Source organism: Procambarus clarkii, chromosome 10 (genome assembly GCF_040958095.1).
Source record: "Procambarus clarkii isolate CNS0578487 chromosome 10, FALCON_Pclarkii_2.0, whole genome shotgun sequence".
Lineage (NCBI taxonomy): Eukaryota > Metazoa > Arthropoda > Malacostraca > Decapoda > Cambaridae > Procambarus > Procambarus clarkii.
Genome location: NC_091159.1, coordinates 43629600 through 43650726, shown reverse-complemented (window position 1 = coordinate 43650726; position 21127 = coordinate 43629600). Strand labels below are relative to the sequence as shown.

Genomic DNA, 21127 nt, shown 5'->3' with positions numbered 1-21127 from the left:
CCCTGAATCATACTTGACTGTAGTACTTGATCACATCCAGTCTTCTGGGTTAAATAATATGTAATAAGGCTTGAATATTAGCCTTTCAAGAGTTGACAGGGAAATGAAATTGCATTAGACTTCTAACCCCTGCAACTCTAGTACGGGACATCCGTCCTGTACGAACAGACACACAAATGTGTGATTACTAACTACTAACATCAAATTAATGTAATAATTCGAAGGAGGAGTATCGGTGTTCGTCTGTTCAAAACAGGACTTCGACCCGTGAGCAGCCCCCTGGGGAATTATGTCGGAAAATCCGACACCATTTAATAATCATACAGATAATAACTGTATTACCAACAAGTTACCCATAGAAAACGTAACTTTTAGAGGAATTACCGTCTATAGAAAACGGGATATCATCACCACATACTATTATAATTCACCAGCTATTTTGCTAGGAATTATTCTTAAATACATTAGTCTTTGGACTTTACCATCATAAAAACATCTTATATAAATTAACTTAATTATCAATATTAAAGTAAATGTGAATGTAAATGTGACCCTTCTATCACTTTCTGAAATCTGGACAAAGTAGGCCAGGCGTCAGGGAGGAAGGAGGGCAGCCATTGTTGTGTCACCTCCGAGACGTGTGGAGCAAATTCGGCTCCTATCATTCTGGACAATGTCGGCCAGTAACGTCAATAGTATGGAGTGTTAAACAGCCATTGTATTGAGACCAGAGGCTCACACGGGAGCAAATTCGGCTCCTGTTAAATTTACTTGGACGTAGTGCTATGGAAACCAAAGGTACCATCTCCAACACGATGTCTACAATTCAAGTTAAGTGTCTATCCGAAACCCGTTTATCATTCATTTATGGCCATTAATGTCAGGATATAGGGTGACCCGGTTAGATCGCGAAATCGCCTCAAACTAAAGGTAATTAAGCCAGGTCTTCATGTTCCATGTACTGTATAGTGTTTTCTCTGATATAGCTTGTCATATATAGGATTCTGGCTTCACAGCTAGCGCACTTTTGACAGGTCAAGACGAGGAAGGAAGATTTGTGCACCAGTTACTGGGTGATATGGAAGCTACCTCAAAGAGGATAATTTGGTGTCTACACCCTAGTTATACCTGGTGGACTAACCTGCTGTACTATAAGATAAGGAACCTCATCAATGTATGTAGCTATTACTGTAGTTTGATTGGCTGCATATATATTAATTTAATAACCCCCCCTAATGTGTAGAGGATCGATTTGTGAGATTAAGAGATTATTGCAGAAATACAGTCCACTTATCATTATACAAATTGCTATCGAAGTATATAAATTAACGTAAACATAAATTCATATAAATTAAATAAATATAAATCTCACAGGTCGGTTCCCACATTAGTCAAATCCTCGTCAACGGTCTGCTTGACCTAATCTACTTAGCCCTTGACAAAAATGAGTTTCCGTGTGATAGCAAGATAAGCGGAGCTTAACTCCTGGCTCCACCCTTATATGCTCGAGCAGTTGTACATTAATACGTAGAGGCTCCTCACTCTACACAGAGGATCCAGCTCTATAGGCCAGATACTTCACCGGTCTCTCCCCCAATCAACTGTTGTTATAGTTATAAACAGCCTCCTGGTGCTTCGGAGCTCATTAACTGTTTAATAATTGCAACCCGTCCTCGACTCAAATCCATTCAGCGGTCGACCCCACAGACCAGCCCGTCCTCCAAACAAAGATCCAAAAGTGATTCCATGCACCCGCCAAACCCCCTGTTTATGAATGAAAAACGGTTTACACACGACTCACAACTGCTGACGTTCGAACATATCCAAAACAAGTGCTTCACTGACGAATTTTGTTCGAATCACAACGCTATAAATGCTTCACCCACGTACTACAAATACAAATAATCGCCAACAGAACCTAAACACCTAACCTAACCTATCCTATGCCTATATATGCACAATATGCTAATATATTATAATATTAATTTATACTTGAGAAAATTCCCGTTTTGAATGAACAGCATGTTAAAATTTATGAATGCGTCTGTGGGGTTGACCGCTGGATGTAATGGACTTGAGTCGAGGACGGGTTGCACAGACGCATTCATAAATTTTTACATGCTGTTCATTCAAAACAAGAATTTTCTCAAATCTAAATTAATATTATAATATATTAGCATATTGTGCATATATAGGCATAGGTTAGGTTAGGTGTTTAGGTTCTGTTGGCGATTATTTGTATTTGTAGTACGTGGGTGAAGCATTTACAGCGTTGTGGTTAAAAAAATTCGTCAGTGAAGCACTTGTTCTGAACGTGTTCGAACAAAATCAGTTGTGAGTCGTGTGTAAACCTTTTTCATTCATAAACAAAGGGGGTTTGGCAGGTGCATGGAATTACTATTGGATCTTTGTTTGGAGAATGGGCTGAATATTTGTAAACAAAGCCAACAAGCCGACAAGATTGAAAAAAGATGTACAGGTTCGTAAGTGCTTGCGTAACTGTTTCGTAAACCTGGCTCCAAGGGGCCTGTAGAGTGGGCCTTGACTGTCAGCCTTATCCCTCCCCCCACCCCCCTCGTCTCTAACCAATTGATATTCAGAGACCTTGATGAGTGTGATTGTCATGTATTCACTTAGTTGTGCTTGAGGTTGTTTGAACTCTGCTCTTTCGGCCCGCCTCTTAACTGTCAATCAACTGTTTCTATCTACTACTACTATTTTTTTCACATTACATCACATCACACACACACACACTCCAGGAAGCAGCCCCTGACAGCTGACTAACTCCCAGGTACCTATTTACTGCTAGGTAACAGGGTCATAGGTGAAAGAAACTCTGTCCAATGTTTCTCGCCGGCGCCCGGGGTCGAACCCGGGACCACAGGATCATATGGCCAGCGTGCTGTCCGCTCGGCCGGCCGGCCCCGTATGTGGTGTATTGTATGTGTTTCCTGAATTGTATGTGGTAGAATTTCAAGGGTAGTCGGCCATATTTGTCACAATTTCTTGTGTAGTGACTCTGAATTAATATTGATTATGGTTAAGTTAAGGTTCAATAATTACCAACCATTAGTCTTGCATCATCATAAACATATTTAATAATTGTTCATATTTAATAAACGAACATATTTAATAAACGAACATATTTAATAAACGAACATTTTTAATAAATTTAATATCATTAAGTAATTTTTAATAATCCTTAATTTTGACTGCCTAAGATCTTGGATACAATCCTACCATTATGCAAAGCAAAAGCGAGATTAAAGAGCTCTTCACTCGAGCGATTCCATTCATTCGATTCGAAGTTTTCCCGATTCGTTACACTGTGACCATACATAACCCCAGTCAACTGGTCACCACACCATGACCATAGTGACCTGGTCACCACACCATGACCATAGTGACCTGGTCACCACACCATGACCATAGTGACCTGGTCACCACACCATGACCATAGTGGCCTGGTCACCACACCATGACCATAGTGACCTGGTCACCACACCATGACCATAGTGACCTGGTCACCACACCATGACTATAGTGACCTGGTCACCACACCATGACCATAGTGACCTGGTCACCACACCATGATCATAGTGACCTGGTCACCACACCATGACCATAGTGACCTGGTCACCACACCATGACCATAGTGGCCTGGTCACCACACCATGACCATAGTGACCTGGTCACCACACCATGACCATAGTGACCTGGTCACCACACCATGACCATAGTGACCTGGTCACCACACCATGACCATAGTGACCTGGTCACCACACCATGACCATAGTGACCTGGTCACCACACCATGACCATAGTGACCTGGTCACCACACGTGACCATAGTGACCTGGTTACCACACCATGACCATAGTGACCTGGTCACCACACCATGACCATAGTGACCTGGTCACCACACCATGACCATAGTGACCTGGTCACCACACCATGACCATAGTGACCTGGTCACCACACCATGACCATAGTGACCTGGTCATAGGTCCATGGTCCATGACTGCCCATGACCAATGATCTCTGCCCTTGACTTGGGCAGGGATGAGGGGTGGAGTTGGGGTAGTGGGGTGGGGGCGGGGGTGGTGGATGAGAGACAGGGGGGGGGGGCTTAGTCTGGAGAGGGGCTCGAGTAAGATTGAGGGGTGGAGGATAGGAGCCGGTATGAAGGGACTGTGGTGAGGGGGAGGGGGGATAAAAGGACGGAAACAATAGAGGAGAGCTGGATAGAAACCGAAGGTTTTTATTCTAAGCTTGAGGGGATGGGCGGGCAAACACACTGGTTTCGGCAGGAACTTTTGTGTGTGTTCTTAAATCTGGATGGATGAATCCGGATTTACCGTCTCTGGGCAGCATGCGCCAGAATCCGCTTGGTTATATGACCTTCTGGTTTGGAACGTCGCAGACGACCGTCCTCCAGCACCCCAGGTCAGGAAGCCTAATGTTTGTGGGTGGTTCGTTTCCCTGACATTGTCGTCCTCGTTCCCCACCTCCACTTGCACATGTTTGGGAGGTATAATTAGCTGGTAAGAGCCTGCTCAGACCCCTCGCCTCGGCCACCTGGGGAGACTCATTACCTGCTTGGTGCACCTGTGTGTGTGTGTATTCACCTGCTTGTATTCATTTAGTTGTGCTTGCGGGGGTTAAGTTCTGGCTCTTTCCGCCCGCCTCTCAACTGTCAATCAACTTTTTTTTTATTTTTTTCACACACCTATTTCTCATTGATGCAGGTGCCAGAGAACCTAGGCCTAGTTTCAGCTCATTGGGTGTAGACCTAGAAAGGGGATGGTTTCCTAAAGCAAGATGCCTTTATGGGTGGAGCTTAAACTTCACCATGAAGGATGCTGAGCAAAAGATTTTTAGTGTGACCTGGACTAGTGCAAGAGGGGCTGGGAATAGCGACCACCAGGCCACAACATCGCCTGAGAAAGCAGTGGAAAAGGTAAATGTCTGTTGAGTTTTTCTAAGTAAAATGTGCTTAGGTAAATTCCCTAAGCCCTGGTGCTAGTTGACTAGCCTCCTCCCGAGTCAATTTGCCTAATTATTAAAGTTATTGGAAGAGTGGTGGCGGCATTTATTTGTTTTAAATGAGTAACTTTATAATCCATCCAGTATGTAATTGTTGTCGAGATATCTTTAACATTTTAGTCATTTCTCCCCCCCCCCCCCCCCCGATAACTGGTTTTGAGCATTTTCCGCTGTGAGAGCAGACTCATCTGGTTCTTGAGGTTATACAATATCATTATTACAGCCTTAGAGGTTACCAGTTGATAGCCATTGCAGTGTCTTACAATAATAGCAGTACTTGATTGTCATAACCGTAAGCGTAAGGGTAGTGAGTTTTTTTTTTTTATACCTAATTCTCCAAAATATGTACCTATGCCATACAACTTTGTCATTGTAATCATTCCTGTTATCTTGTATGATGTTATACACATAGTTTGCTACATTAAATCTTGCAGTAATCCTCATATTATGCTAAAATGTACCTGTGGGGTAACCCTTAAATTTTATTTTATATACCTACTTTTTTTATCTGTTAAATTTCTTATACAATGTTTCTTTTTCATACTTTCTTACAATGTATTTTTATACTTTCTTACAATGCATTTTTATACTTTCTTACAATGTACCTGTAAATATTTTTAATTTTGCTAGAAATTACCTTCTTAAAATTATATGTCAGATCAAGGATCTGCCCGAAACGCTATTCCTGCTAGTGGCTTTACAAGAATGTAACACTTGAAGTCTCTGTACTCTGATAAACCCAATGTACCTTCTTGTATATATAAATAAATAAATAAGATGCTCGATGATCGTCACCCTTGGTGCCACCTTCTTGGTGGCACGTCGCACCCTTGGTGCGACGTGCACCTCGAGCACCCGCCACCAGCCTGGCCCTAGGTGCTTGAGCAACCCTCTGCAAGACATGCTCCGCCGACCTCCATGAAGGAAGGGGGCTAGAAAATGTGCCTTAAACTTAGCCTTCTTCAATTCACTCTTAGCTAACAAGCCGCGGCTTGCGGGGAGCCTCCACAGCGGTCGAAAAAATTCAAAAACCACATCACCACAGGTGTCGTGTTTACTACAACACCTCAGGTGTTTGTGTCCACCACAACCCCTCAGGTGTTTGTGTCCACCACAACCCCTCAGGTGTTTGTGTCCACCACAACCCCTCAGGTGTTTGTGTCCACCACAACACCTCGGGTGTTTGTGTCCACCACAACCCCTCAGGTGTTTGTGTCCACCACAACCCCTCAGGTGTTTGTGTCCACCACAACCCCTCAGGTGTTTGTGTCCACCACAACCCCTCAGGTGTTTGTGTCCACCACAACCCCTCAGGTGTTTGTGTCCACCACAACCCCTCAGGTGTTTGTGTTCACCACAACCCCTCAGGTGTTTGTGTCCACCACAACACCTCAGGTGTTTGTGTTCACCACAACCCCTCAGGTGTTTGTGTCCACCACAACACCTCAGGTGTTTGTGTCCACCACAACCCCTCAGGTGTTTGTGTCCACCACAACCCCTCAGGTGTTTGTGTCCACCACAACCCCTCAGGTGTTTGTGTCCACCACAACCCCTCAGGTGTTTGTGTCCACCACAACCCCTCAGGTGTTTGTGTCCACCACAACCCCTCAGGTGGACAAGTAAGGCAGCAAGAGACTCACCTGTAAGGCAGCAAGAGACTCACCAGTAAGGCAGCAAGAGACTCACCTGTAAGACAGCAAGAAACTCACCTGTAAGACAGCAAGAGACTCACCTGTAAGGGAGGGTCTTAATAAGGAAGATGGAGTCGACGTAGACAGGGGCAGAGATCATGGCTGCGACCCAAGCGAGGCTATACACATACACCTGAAATGGATGGGAATAATGTGTCGTTAATTACACAACAAGTTGTGAAGGCAGACAATAACAGAGGCAAAATGAGGCATCCTCACGCGGTGTGTGAGGCACATTACGTAGAGAGATACGAGGCATCCTGACGTGGTGTGTCTAGACACACATCACGTTGAGAGGTACTGACAAACTAACAGTACTAACGTAGGGGTTAGTACTGACAGTAAATTGCTGCACAGCCACATCAGGAGAAAGACAACAGTGAAGGAACAGGTAATGAAACTGAGGATAGGGGCAGACAGATTCACTACAAATGACAAAGTTTGCGAGGAACTCAATATGAAATTCCAGGAAGTCTTCACATTAGAGCAAGGAGAAGTTCCAAGGATAAGAGAAGGAATAATTAACCAGGCACCACTAGAGGAATTTCAGATTACCAGTGGAGATGTAAGGAAGTTTTTGCTAGAGTTGGATGTGACAAAGACTATAGGCCCGGATGGAATATCACCATGGATACTAAAGGAAGGAGCAAAAGTACTGTGCCTGCCACTCTCCATGGTGTATAACAAATCACTGGTAACAGGTGAACTGCCAGAAATTTGGAGCGCGGCAAACGTAGTCCCAATATACAAGAAGCGGGATAGACAGGAGGCACTGAACTACAGGCCAGTGTCCCTAACTTGCATACCATGCAAGCTAATGGAGAAAATTGTGCGAAAAAAGCTAGTTGAACATGTGGAGTGAAGGAACTTTGTGTCACAACACCAACATGGTTTCAGGGATGGCAAGTCATGCCTCACAGGATTAATTGAATTCTATGATCAGGCAACGAGAAAGGTGGGCAAACTGCATATTTTTGGATTGCCAGAAAGCCTTTGACACAGTACCACACCAGAGACTAGTGTGAAAGCTGGAGATGCAGGCAGGAGTGAAAGAGAAGGTACTCAGTTGGATAAGGGAGTACCTAAGTAACAGTAGGCAGCGAGTCACTGCAGGGTGAGGTCTCAGATTGGCAAGACTCACCAGTGGGGTCCCGCAGGGTTCAGTCCTTGGACCCATACTGTTTCTTATATATGTAAATGATCTTCCAGATGGTATAGAATCATTCCTCTCATTGTTTGCTGATGATGCAAAAATTATGAGGAGGATTAAGACGGAGGAAGACAGTATGAGACTACAAGATGACCTAGACAGACTGTATGAATGGTTCAACAAATGGCTACTAAAGTTCAACCTGAGAAAATGTAAAGTAATGAAACTAGGCAGTGGAAACAGGACAGACACAGGATACAGAATGGGAGATGAAGTCCTTCATGAAACGGACAGAGAAGGATCTAGGATTTGATATCACACCAACCCTGTCTCCTGAAGTCCACATAAAAAGAATAACATCTGCGGTGTATACGAGGCTGGCTAACATCAGAACTGCCTTCAGGAACCTGTGTAAGGAATCATTCAGAACCTTGTATACCATATATGTAAGACCAATCCTGGAGTATGCGGCCCTATCATGGAGCCCGTACCTTGTCAAGCACAAGGCGAAGCTTGAAAAAGTTCAGAGATATCCCTCTAGGCTAATCCCAGAACTAAGAGGGATGAATTACGATGAAAGGCTGCGAAAAATTCACCTCACGATACTAGAAGACAGAAGAGTAAGGGGAGACATGATCACTACCTACAAAATTCTCAGAGGAATTGACAGGGTAGATAAAGGTAAACTGTACCACGGGTGGTACGCGAACAAGGGGACACAGGTGGAAACTGAGTACCCAAATGAGCTACAGGGACGTCAGAAAGAACTTTTTCTGTGTCAGAGTAGTTAACAGATGGAATGCATTAGGAAGTGATGTGGTGGAGTTTGGCGCCATACACAGTTTCAAGTGTAGATATGATAGAGCCCAATAGGCTCAGGAATCTGTACACCTGTTGATTGACGGTTGAGAGGCGGGACCAAAGAGCCAGAGCTCAACCCCCGCAAGCACAATTAGGTGAGTACAGCGTGGCATCCTGACGCGGTGTGTCTAGCCACACATTACGTAGAGAGGTACTGACGGGCCAATGAAATTGAAATAAGTTTATTGAGGTAAAATACACACAAAGGGATGAGGTAGCTCAAGCTATTCTCACCCCGTTCAGTACAACGTGTTAGTACATACATAGACACACATCACAAACAATAAACATGTTACCGAACATTCTGAGAGATAAACATATACATTTCCTCCTTCACAAGTAGTATGGTATCAGACGTACACACAAATACTTTTATGACCTAGTTATACTGTATAGATAATTTGCAAGAGACCTGCAGATAATTCAACAAAATATTACAGTCTTGGTGCAAAATTCTTATATCTCTCAAGAATATCATCAACCTTTCCTTTGTGACACATCCAGGCTATTTGTTCAGGAACAGTCCTTATCTCAGTGTTTCTATATACATTAATCAACGGACAATCAAAAACATAATGGGCAAGGGTGTGAGACCTTAACATACCACATAGTTTACACTTCGTGTCATTATCATGAACACCTATCCCATATTCCCAGTAATATTTGTACCCAAGCCTGAGCTGCATGTACACAGGGTCACTCCAAGCATTTCTCCTTTTACCATAAGTGAAATGGGTGTTTTGACTCACATACATGTAGTGTTGCATGGTTTGACTTCTCTCATACATTATCTCTCTCCTCTCCGCTCCTGCCTGTGCCTGAATATTTCTGATTTTGCTTCTTATTTGTCTCATTGTGAATTCACATTCAATGTCAACTTGTGGTTTTGATGTGGCACGTTTGACCAAGTCATCCGCCACCTCGTTGAGCACGTTTCCAACATGAGATGGAATCCACATGAATTTCACACTATGACCTTTCAGCTGTATCTCAGTTATTCTTCTCTTACAATCCTCAACTATAGACATGAAGACTGGGTTTCGACTGTTTAAGGACTCCAGTGCTCATCGGCTATCGACAAATACAAAAACATTTCTGTCGTCATGACGTACTTCCTCCAAACACGCCAGAATGGCCTGCAGTTCAGCTTGTGTGGATGATATATAATTACTAAGCCGGAGTTCAATTATCCTGTCCACAGTCCCAAACTCCGTATATTCCCTTATTAGGACACCACACCCTGCCCTGCCATCCTCCGCCACCGACCCGTCGCAATATACATGTAAACTATTGCCTCTTGGTAATTGAGATATCATGCTTCCATACAAACACCGTAATTGTCCCGGTTCATGATGAATCTTTTTCACCTTGAGGGGGACAATTTCGACGTCTATTTTCTGTACTTTCCAGGGAGCAGACATATTACACTGTCGAGAGGGTTTACAGCAGTCAAGTACATCGTATTCCCTGAGGTCATGAGCTAATCCCCAATGTGAATATCAAAACACGAAAATGCATGAAGCCCCACAAGTCGTATCGGTCCAGACGAGGCAGTTCCTATTTAAATCCTTCAAAACTCACTCACACACTCTTTCTCTCTCTGTATGTATGTATGTATATATATATATATATATATATATATATATATATATATATATATATATATATATATATATGTCGTACCTAGTAGCCAGAACGCACTTCTCAGCCTACAATGCTAGGCCCGATTTGCCTAATAAGCCAAGTTTTCATGAATTAATGTTTTTTCGACTACCTAACCTACCTAACCTAACCTTACCTAACTTTTCCGGGTACCTAACCTAACCTAACCTATAAAGATAGGTTAGGTTAGGTAGGGTTGGTTAGGTTCGGTCATATATCTACGTTAATTTTAACTCCAATAAAAAAAATTTACCTCATACATAATGAAATGGGTAGCTTTATCATTTCATAAGAAAAAATTAGAGAAAATATATTAATTCAGTAAAACTTGGCTTATTAGGCAAATCGGGCCTTGCATAGTAGGCTGAGAAGTGCGTTCTGGCTACTAGGTACGACATATATGTGTGTGTGTGTGTGTGAGAGAGAGAGAGAGAGAGAGAGAGAGAGAGAGAGAGAGAGAGAGAGAGAGAGAGAGAGAGAAAGCTGCATGAACACGCAAGCCATATATCACTAAGAACTCTTTGACCTGGCCAGGATTCGAACCCATGCCGTCCAGGATCACCCCTAAACGTACACAGTACCGTGACCACCGCACCAATGATCGTCTAATAAGGATTGGTCAGTCTTGGCGCTTATTAACTAAGCTCCGTGACTGACCAACCCCCGACGACACTCATGGATCCATTTGGGTACAGTTTTTCATCGTTCATTTTCAGAAGAGGGACGTTCTCCCTCTTCTAGCGATGTTTTTGTGAGAGTTGACACTGTGGACAGCTGCTGCAGCAGCTTTATGAGGGGACTCTGATGACAACCACTATCGATCATCGAACTGCTCAGGTTGTTATCTCGATTGATGCGGTGAAAGTAGCACAGTTCGACGCCACCCCAGCTGATGCCTGTCCCAGCTGATGCCTCACCCAGCTGATGCCTGTCCCAGCTGATGCCTCACCCAGCTGATGCCTGTCCCAGCTGATGCCTCACCCAGCTGATGCCTGTCCCAGCTGATGTTTGTCCCAGCTGATGCCTGTCCTAGCTGATGTTTGTCCCAGCTGATGCCTGTCCTAGCTGATGTTTGTCCCAGCTGATGCCTGTCCCAGCTGATGCCTGTCCTAGCTGATGTTTGTCCCAGCTGATGCCTGTCCCAGCTGATGCCTGTCCTAGCTGATGTTTGTCCCAGCTGATGCCTGTCCCAGCTGATGCCTGTCCTAGCTGATGTTTGTCCCAGCTGATGCCTGTTCCAACTGACGCCTGTCCCAGCTGATGCCTGTCCCAGCTGATGCCTGTCCCAGCTGATGCCTCTCCCAGCTGATGCCTGTCCCAGCTGATGCCTGTCCCAGCTGATGCTTGTCCCAGCTGATGCCTGTCCCAGCTGATGCCTGTCCCAGCTGATGCCTCTCCCAGCTGATGCCTCTCCCAGCTGATGCCTGTCCCAGCTGATGCCTGTCCCAGCTGATGCTTGTCCCAGCTGATGCCTGTCCCAACTGATGCCTGTCCCAACTGATGCCTGTCCCAGCTGATGCCTGTCCCAACTGATGCCTGTCCCAACTGATGCCTGTCCCAACTGATGCCTGTCCCAGCTGATGCCTGTCCCAGCTGATGCCTGTCCCAGCTGATGCCTGTCCCAGCTGATGCCTGCCCCAACTGATGCCTCTCCCAGCTGATGCCTCTCCCAGCTGATGCCTGTCCCAGCTGATGCCTGTCCCAGCTGATGCCTCTCCCAGCTGATGCCTGTCCCAGCTGATGCCTGTCCCAGCTGATGTCTGTCCCAGCTGATGCCTGTCCCAACTGATGCCTGTCCCAACTGATGCCTGTCCCAGCTGATGCCTGTCCCAGCTGATGCCTGTCCCAACTGATGCCTGTCCCAGCTGATGCCTCTCCCAGCTGATGCCTGTCCCAGCTGATGCCTGTCCCAGCTGATGCCTCTCCCAGCTGATGCCTGTCCCAGCTGATGCCTGTCCCAGCTGATGCCTGTCCCAGCTGATGCCTGTCCCAGCTGATGCCTGTCCCAGCTGATGCCTGTCCCAACTGATGCCTGTCCCAACTGATGCCTCTCCCAGCTGATGCCTCTCCCAGCTGATGCCTGTCCCAGCTGATGCCTCTCCCAGCTGATGCCTGTCCCAGCTGATGCCTGTCCCAGCTGATGCCTGTCCCAGCTGATGCCTGTCCCAGCTGATGCCTGTCCCAGCTGATGCCTCTCCCAGCTGATGCCTCTCCCAGCTGATGCCTCTCCCAGCTGATGCCTGTCCCAGCTGATGCGTGTCCCAGCTGATGCTTGTCCCAGCTGATGCCTGTCCCAACTGATGCCTGTCCCAGCTGATGCCTGTCCCAACTGATGCCTGTCCCAACTGATGCCTGTCCCAACTGATGCCTGTCCCAACTGATGCCTGTCCCAACTGATGCCTGTCCCAGCTGATGCTTGTCCCAGCTGATGCCTGTCCCAACTGATGCCTGTCCCAGCTGATGCTTGTCCCAGCTGATGCCTGTCCCAGCTGATGCTTGTCCCAGCTGATGCCTGTCCCAACTGATGCCTGTCCCAGCTGATGCCTGTCCCAACTGATGCCTGTCCCAACTGATGCCTGTCCCAACTGATGCCTGTCCCAGCTGATGCCTGTCCCAGCTGATGCCTGTCCCAGCTGATGCCTGTCCCAACTGATGCCTGTCCCAGCTGATGCCTCTCCCAGCTGATGCCTCTCCCAGCTGATGCCTCTCCCAGCTGATGCCTGTCCCAGCTGATGCCTGTCCCAGCTGATGCCTGTCCCAACTGATGCCTGTCCCAGCTGATGCCTGTCCCAGCTGATGCCTCTCCCAGCTGATGCCTGTCCCAGCTGATGCCTCTCCCAGCTGATGCCTGTCCCAGCTCATGCCTCTCCCAGCTGATGCCTCTCCCAGCTGATGCCTGTCCCAGCTGATGCCTGTCCCAGCTGATGCTTGTCCCAGCTGATGCCTGTCCCAGCTGATGCCTGTCCCAGCTGATGCCTGTCCCAACTGATGCCTGTCCCAGCTGATGCCTCTTCCAGCTGATGCTTGTCCCAGTTGATGCCTCTCCCAGCTGATGCCTGTCCCAACGGATGCCTGTCCCAGCTGATGCCTGCCCCAGCTGATGCCTGTCCCAGCTGATGCCTGTCCCAGCTGATGCCTGTCCCAACGGATGCCTGTCCCAGCTGATGCCTGTCCCAACGGATGCCTGTCCCAGCTGATGCCTCTCCCAGCTGATGCCTCTCCCAGCTGATGCCTCTCCCAGCTGATGCCTGTCCCAGCTGATGCCTCTCCCAGCTGATGCCTCTCCCAGCTGATGCCTGTCCCAACTGATGCCTGTCCCAGCTGATGCCTGTCCCAGCTGATGCCTGTCCCAGCTGATGCCTGTCCCAACGGATGCCTGTCCCAGCTGATGCCTGTCCCAACGGATGCCTGTCCCAGCTGATGCCTCTCCCAGCTGATGCCTGTCCCAACGGATGCCTGTCCCAGCTGATGCTGCAGAGATCTAGTATCCACAGCACCAGACTGAACCCCCACCATCAGTGGACCGCTCTTGCTGAAGAAGTGCTCACTTAATTCTTTCCTCTGCCAGTACCTGTTCTAGATCAAAGTCCTCCAACGCCTCCTGATGACGATACTGACGTCATCGCAATTCCTGACACACAGGAGACCCACACAAAGAGATGTCCTGACACACAAACAGATATCCTGCGCAATTCCTGGACTACCTGCTACCTCGTCCTCTGCAGAGGGGACGGGAGGGGACTGCGTATGTAGGGACTTCAGTACCACATGCAACACGGCAGAGATCACGAAAATGGCAGAGGACCATTCTTGAGTTTGTACAGTTATAGAATATGTATTATAACCAGTGACTTGCATATGCTTAACCCTCATCTGGTGGATATGTGAGACAATAAACACCCCACAGGGTGTAAAAGCACAGGATCGCCTTTCTGCCGAAGCTGTAAATCACAAGACTTTACCGCAATTCAAAATCCAACTGGAAAAAGTCACCAAGAAAAATGGGAGACCTTTGAAAGCCGTCATCTTCTTGTTGCCTCCGAGGCCATTAGAGAGATAGTGACCGTCAGTAAATTTAGGAAAATTCTGGGATATGAAGAAGCATTGCAACCAAATTTGCATGTAACAAATAAAGTTGAATTAGACCTAGGTATCCCCATCTCTGCTGTCAAAACTATATTGTTCCAAACACTCAGGTCTGATAGGAGAGAAATTGCTGACTATCAACGACCTGAAAGCACCAGTATAAAAAGCTATGATTTGTTCACATCTGAAACCTATGTTTATGGGCAGCACAAAACGTCCACCAGACTGTATTCACCTAGTTGTGCTTGCGGGGGTTGAGCTCTGCTCTTTCGGCCCGCCTCTCAACTGTTAATCATCTGTTACTAACTCCCCCCCCCACCCCCCCCCTTCCCACACACATATACATAGGTTACAAGATTCTCAGAGGAATTGATAGGGTACACACAGAAATCACAATTGCGTGATGCATCAAATGAACAAATCCACAAGGTCCGTTGACGAGGATTCGAACCTGTGTCCTAGAGCATCCTAGACGCTGCCTTAATCGACTGAGCTACAACATGGTAAAAGGAGTTGAAACCGAAGTTCTACTGCTCGCCGAAGCTCGGGAGGCTGCAGGATTCAGTAAGTTCAATAAAACGGTTTCAACTCCTTTTTACCATGTCGTAGCTCAGTCGATTAAGGCAGCGTCTGGGATGCTCTCGGACGCAGGTTCGAATCCTCGTCAACGGCCTTTGTGAATTTGTTCAGTTGATAGGGTAGATAAAGACAGACTATTTACCACAAGGGGCACACTCACTAGGGAACACAGGTGAAAATTGAGTGCCCAAATTAACCATAGAGACGTTAGTAAGAATTTTTTCAGTGTCAGAGTAGTAGACAAATGGAATGCATTAGGAAGTGATGTGGTGGAGGCTGACTCCATACACAGCTTCAAGGGTATATATGATAAAGAGTCCAGTAGGTTCAGGAACCTGTACATTGAAAGTTGAGAGGCGGGACCAAAGAGCCAGACCTCAACCCCCGCAACCACAACTAGGTAAGTACACACCAGGAAGCAGCTCCGTAACCGCTGTCGTACAGAATATAAGTACCCCCAGGTACTTATATTCTGCTAGGTAACAGGGGTATCAGGGTGAAAGAAACTGCCCTTTTGTCTCTGCCGGCACTGTGCGACACATTGGTTGCCAGGATCAGGTTTGGCTACCGTTACCTGTGGCAGGTGGCTACAGGTGACGGATCTCCAAATACTGAGCACTCCAGGTGCAAACTCTGTGAACAGGAACTGCGGCATGATCTCTCACACTACATCACTGAATGCCCAGTTATTAGACCTTTCAGACCAGTTGGCATGAGGTACCTGGAGCTTTGAAATTACTTTATTCATTCTCGTGTTCTTGAGGATATCCTCATATTGCACCCAAAATTTGCCAGTACAGGCTACTGAACATATGGCCCTGTATGACTAACCATTCTGTATGATGGGGATTTTTAGCATCCCGTAGCTAGTTTTTTGACACTGTACTCCCCTTCATATAGTCTAGGGGTAGCTGCACAAATGCAAATGAACCTAAATGTGTTAATGAAAAAATGAAGAAGCAGGTAAACACTACTAATTAGATTATAAATAGATAACAACATAATTCAAATTGTCTACACACCTGCGAGTGACCAAAGGTCATCATGTAGAAGTACTTGAGCAAAGGGTCCTTGTCAAGACCACCAGCTTTAGTCGGCACATTGAGGTTGGTGTCTGGGCGAGTGTTGAGCTGCTGACGGAGGTCGGTGCAGCTGCTGAGACTCGGCAGGTCTGTGATGCTGCTGGGACTCGGCAGGTCTGTGATGCTGGTGGGACTCTGCAGGTCTGTGATGCTGCTGCAACTTGGCAGGTCTGTGATGCTGGTGGGACTCTGCAAGTCTGTGATGCTGTTGGACCGTGACAGGTCCCCTTGGTGCACAGGGCTGTACTTGATCGTCATGCTCCCACTGCAAGTAATACAAATGCTTTAAACGACTGATGTTTTTAATGCTGTAAACGACTGATTAATGGTATTGTTACATACAATATAAGTATATTATATATATTTGATAACATATCTCGAAACGTTTATAGTGAATTTTAAATTCAAGATAAGATTACAATGTTTTTGCCCTGCAAACAGAACCATCACCACACATCATTGTGGGACACACACACCAGCACCACACATTAGTGGGACACACACACTAGCACCACACATCATTGTGGGACACACACACCAGCACCACACATTAGTGGGTCACACACACTAGCACCACACATTAGTGGGACACACACACCATCACCACACATCACTGTGGGACACACACCATCACCACACATCACTGTGGGACACACACCATCACCACACATCACTGTGGGACACACACCATCACCACACATCACTGTGGGACACACACCATCACCACACATCACTGTGGGACACAGAGCTACCAATGTGTTTTAATATACCTACTAATCTCTCTCATGTCAATTTTTTTCTTGCAATGTATCTGTTATCATTTTATTAATTCTGCTAGAATTTACCTACTTAAAATTAACTGTTAGACCTTCGGACCTGCCCGAAACGCTGCGAGTACTAGTGGCTTCACAAGAATGTAAACACCATGCTATGTATCCTCACAAACCAAATGTACCTTCTTGTATATAAATAAATGAATAAAAAATAAAATAAATAAATAAAATAAATAAATAAATAAAATAAATAAATAAATAAAAATACGCACATAGGACAGGATTATATATTTGGTTTATATATCCTATGTTACCAGAGGATATATCCACTTCCTGTAGCGCAGGGTTCGGCATAGTGGGGTCGCACTCAATAGGTTCCGGGTTCGATTATCATGGTAAGACGAGGGTTTAGGCAACTTTTTCTTGCAATTGATGTCTGTGTTCACATAGCAGTAAATGGATACCAAGGCTTAATGGTAACTGTTGTGGGTTGCATCCTGGGGAAAGTCAGAAGTTGTCCTACAGAGACCTCGATAAGATTAATAGTAACAGGTTTCCTGTTTCAGATTGTGGGAAACCATAACAGGATACAGATTTCACCGATGGGGTTACAGTAGTTACTCCGTAACTAAACTATAGAAAACTAGGATACTGAACAACTTGACTGAAAAGTGAAGAAAATGAAAAGCAACTGCATCAATTTTACCATAAACTATTGTATACTTAACTCAACTCCTCTGGGTTTTCTACTACCGGGAACAGCAAGCATATTTAGTTATATTTCCTAATAATTACGTTTATGACTTGAAAAGTGGGAGTAGCCACGGATAAAATAAATTTTATTATTAACATCCTTATTGACAAAATTAAATACAATTTTGCCTAATCTGAAGATTTCAATTAAGTCATATTAAAGTGAGGATAATGCTGGTATGCACTGTCACGCAGGACAGAGGGTCATACACAAGACAATAGGTTTAAACTGTAGGCGAAAGCACATATATATCATGGTTACAAACAATGTTTTAATGTATGGATACGTAAAAACAACTTTCTATTGTGCACTGCCACACATGGGCAGGGATGGGTTCATAAGTGATGCAGTTTAGAAGTAATATAAATAAAATTGCTCTTCATTCTTTAAAATGGACAAACAAATTTTGGATAAATTGTTAGGATGTCGTCCAGAACAAAAATGAAAGTAATCACCCATCCAGTTGTGAATTCGTTTGTGAGTTATTTCCATAAGTGTGGGTGTGGACATGAGGCCAGGCAGGAGAGTGCTGTGAGTGCGAGAATGGTCACCCAAGACACGTCCAGCAGGCAGGAGAGTGCAGTGAGTGTAAGAGGGACACACAAGATACGTCCAGAACATATCCTCCATTCACGATTAAACTTACCAAGAACAGCATTTTGCAGGTCCCAAAGTTCGTATCGATACAAGTTTAGACATTGAATGGTAAATAACATCGCTTTCGACCAGGTATCACGAGGACCAAATTCTCAAATGATGACATTTGTTCGTACCTTCAGGTCTCTTAATTGCATCAGTTACAAGAGTTGTTACATTCATGTACAGCCACTAGTACGCGTAGCGTTTCGGGCAGGTCCCTGGAATACGATCCCCTGCCGCGAAGAATCGTTTTTTCATCCAAGTACACATTTTACTGTTGCATTAAACAGAGGCTACAGTTAAGGCTACAGTATCAGTGCAATTAAGGATGGTGAACATGGCCTGTACTCCAGCATTTGCTTTTACAGTAATTTGTACACGTGCGCTGGCTATTGGAGTGTTTTGGTGGTCAAGTCTATTAGAGTCTTTTTTCAGTTTAATGCTCAACTAGGTCTGATCAGAGACCGGGCCGCGAGGACGTTGACCCCCGGAATCGCCGCAAGGTAGGTGGTAATGCAGCGACAATAGTGGAACATTACTCGGCCGCATCCTAAACAGCAGTGAGTGCGTTCATGTTCTTGCTCTGGGGCGAGTCGCGTTTCTCACCAAGATCACTGCATTTCAGCTGGCCACTTGTCAACACAACCATTCGAAGCCTTCACCAGGTAGCTCAGGGCCTTGCAAAGTTTCACAAGTGGAAGACATTGCAGAAATATTGTGTTGTGGAAGACACTGTGTTGTAGGAACAACACGAGAGAAAACACTGCAGACTTGTAGAGTTAAAGAATCCTATTAACAGGCTACCCTTGTGGTAACAGGAAGGAAGAGGAAACAGGGCCTGCCAAAGGGGAGATAGTCCAATGCACTGCACGATTGAGAACTGAGAAAGATGAACGGGACAGAAACAAGGTATAGCCGTGGAAGAGAGCAGGACGAGTGCCAGGCATCAGTTCCTGGAGACATGGGCAGGACGAGTGCCAGATGACAAGATATGTTGTTTTAGATTTAGGTACTCAGAACGAAATGGCCATCTCGCATGGTCTATAGTGCGCCCGTAACATATTCTTTCTTCAATTTCTTTCTTTATTATGCACCCCCATACCCATTCCATGGGCGGTTACAGAGGCACATAATCGGTTCAAGAACTGAACCCTCTAATTCGTTTAGCTAAGCAAATAACAATCTTTTGACGCTAATTACAAAATTATTAATGTTATATATGCATGTACACATACTCATACATATATGTACATATATATACGTATACATATATACATTGTGACGATAATCTCTTTCTAGAGAGATTGAGCCTGCTCTTCCTTACTTCAAGTTACGTCCAAATATACAAGTATAAGAAGCTACATTCAAGATACGTCACCGGTAGCACAAAACGTTTTGACCAGGAGGCAAAACGTACCCAAGATCCCCCCACTCCATGCCGGCTCGTCATCAAACCAGCTAACTACCCTTCACCAGCTTGCCTGCTCCTGATTGGTGACTCGCCGACCGCGCACCTGCACACCGCACCTCAGCGCCCTCTACCTGAGTCGACGTCTGAGCCTGACCAGCTATCAACTTCAGAATATTCTTTGTGCTCTTAGAGTTGACATCTCTCTCTGACATACTAGCCCATTGGCTCGTATACGAAGGGAGGTTTCAGCCATAGCAGATATTCTCAGCACCATTTTAACATTTCACTTTTGTACTATTGTGTCTCACATTGTCTTTGCATTTATCTTTGTTATTTCATTGAACTTTTCATTCCCCCCGAGATTTGTTTTTCTTTTCATTTATGTTTAAAGTAAATATATTAAAGTTTCATTGTTCATACTTTGTGTTTTACGTGTTCCTCCCTCTCACTTACAACAGGCAAGCAGTGTATATTTTTGTTTTAAGTGTGACCAGGCTTTGACACCTGCCATTGGAGGACTGCCGACCATCAACACTCCAACACTTTCCCGTCACAACATACACATACATATTTAATCACTCACACAAATACACACATCAATAATCTTTTGTGTCACAAGTGATTCAGCAAGAGGCTCACAAGTCACTATGCAAGGCACTTTACATCTATAGTGAGTCACACAGTTACTAGTCTTGCTGCACACCCACCCAACTGGGCGGCAGCTTTACCTTTATACCATTGGTCTGGTGCCTAATTAAGTCAGGAGAAAGGCGGAAGAAATGAGTAGAGGTAAAGTGAGGTGATGGGTCAATATGCATATCATAGTCCAACAAAAATGGAGTTTTTATGTTTTAAAGTGAATATACCACCAAAACAGCTTTTGTCTTTAGGTTAGGAATATACCACCAAAACAGTCCCCGTGGAGCAATTTTAAGAGACATGCCTCGCGCTTCGCAAGTGATTTGGCTTGGGTTCGTATCTTGGCCGGGGAGGATTAACTAGGTGCCAGTCTTTAACTGTACGCTTCTATTCACCCAGCAGTATATGGAAACCTGGTTGTTAAACTTTGGCGGGTCGAATTCCAGGGAAAATTAAGATTAAGGACCTGCCCGAAATGCTACGCGGGCTTTAGAAAAATGTAAGAAATCTTGTGTGTATATATATATATATATATATATATATATATATATATATATATATATATATATATATATATATATATATATATATATATATATATATACACACAACTTTAGAACACTTTCCCACCAGGAGACTCGAACCCTAGCCAGCACAGAAGCCTTCCAGCAACTGGCATAACAGGTACGCCTTAACCCACTCCACCACCTGCTCAGACCCTTAAAAGAGATGGTAATTTCGGAGTATTTATACAC

The 21127-nt window shown here is 45.3% G+C and overlaps 1 protein-coding gene across 1 annotated transcript in view; it reads right to left on the bottom strand.

The window, feature by feature from the left end:
• Positions 1-21127, bottom strand: part of LOC123775371 (organic cation transporter protein-like) — a 149791-nt gene that overhangs the window by 91994 nt on the left and 36670 nt on the right. The window contains exons 2-3 of the mRNA XM_069321956.1: positions 16097-16421; positions 6778-6869 (exon numbers count right to left, since the gene is read on the bottom strand). Of these exons, the coding sequence (XP_069178057.1) occupies positions 6778-6869; positions 16097-16414 (410 nt within the window). The 5' untranslated portion in view covers positions 16415-16421. The remainder of the gene's footprint in view (positions 1-6777; positions 6870-16096; positions 16422-21127) is intronic.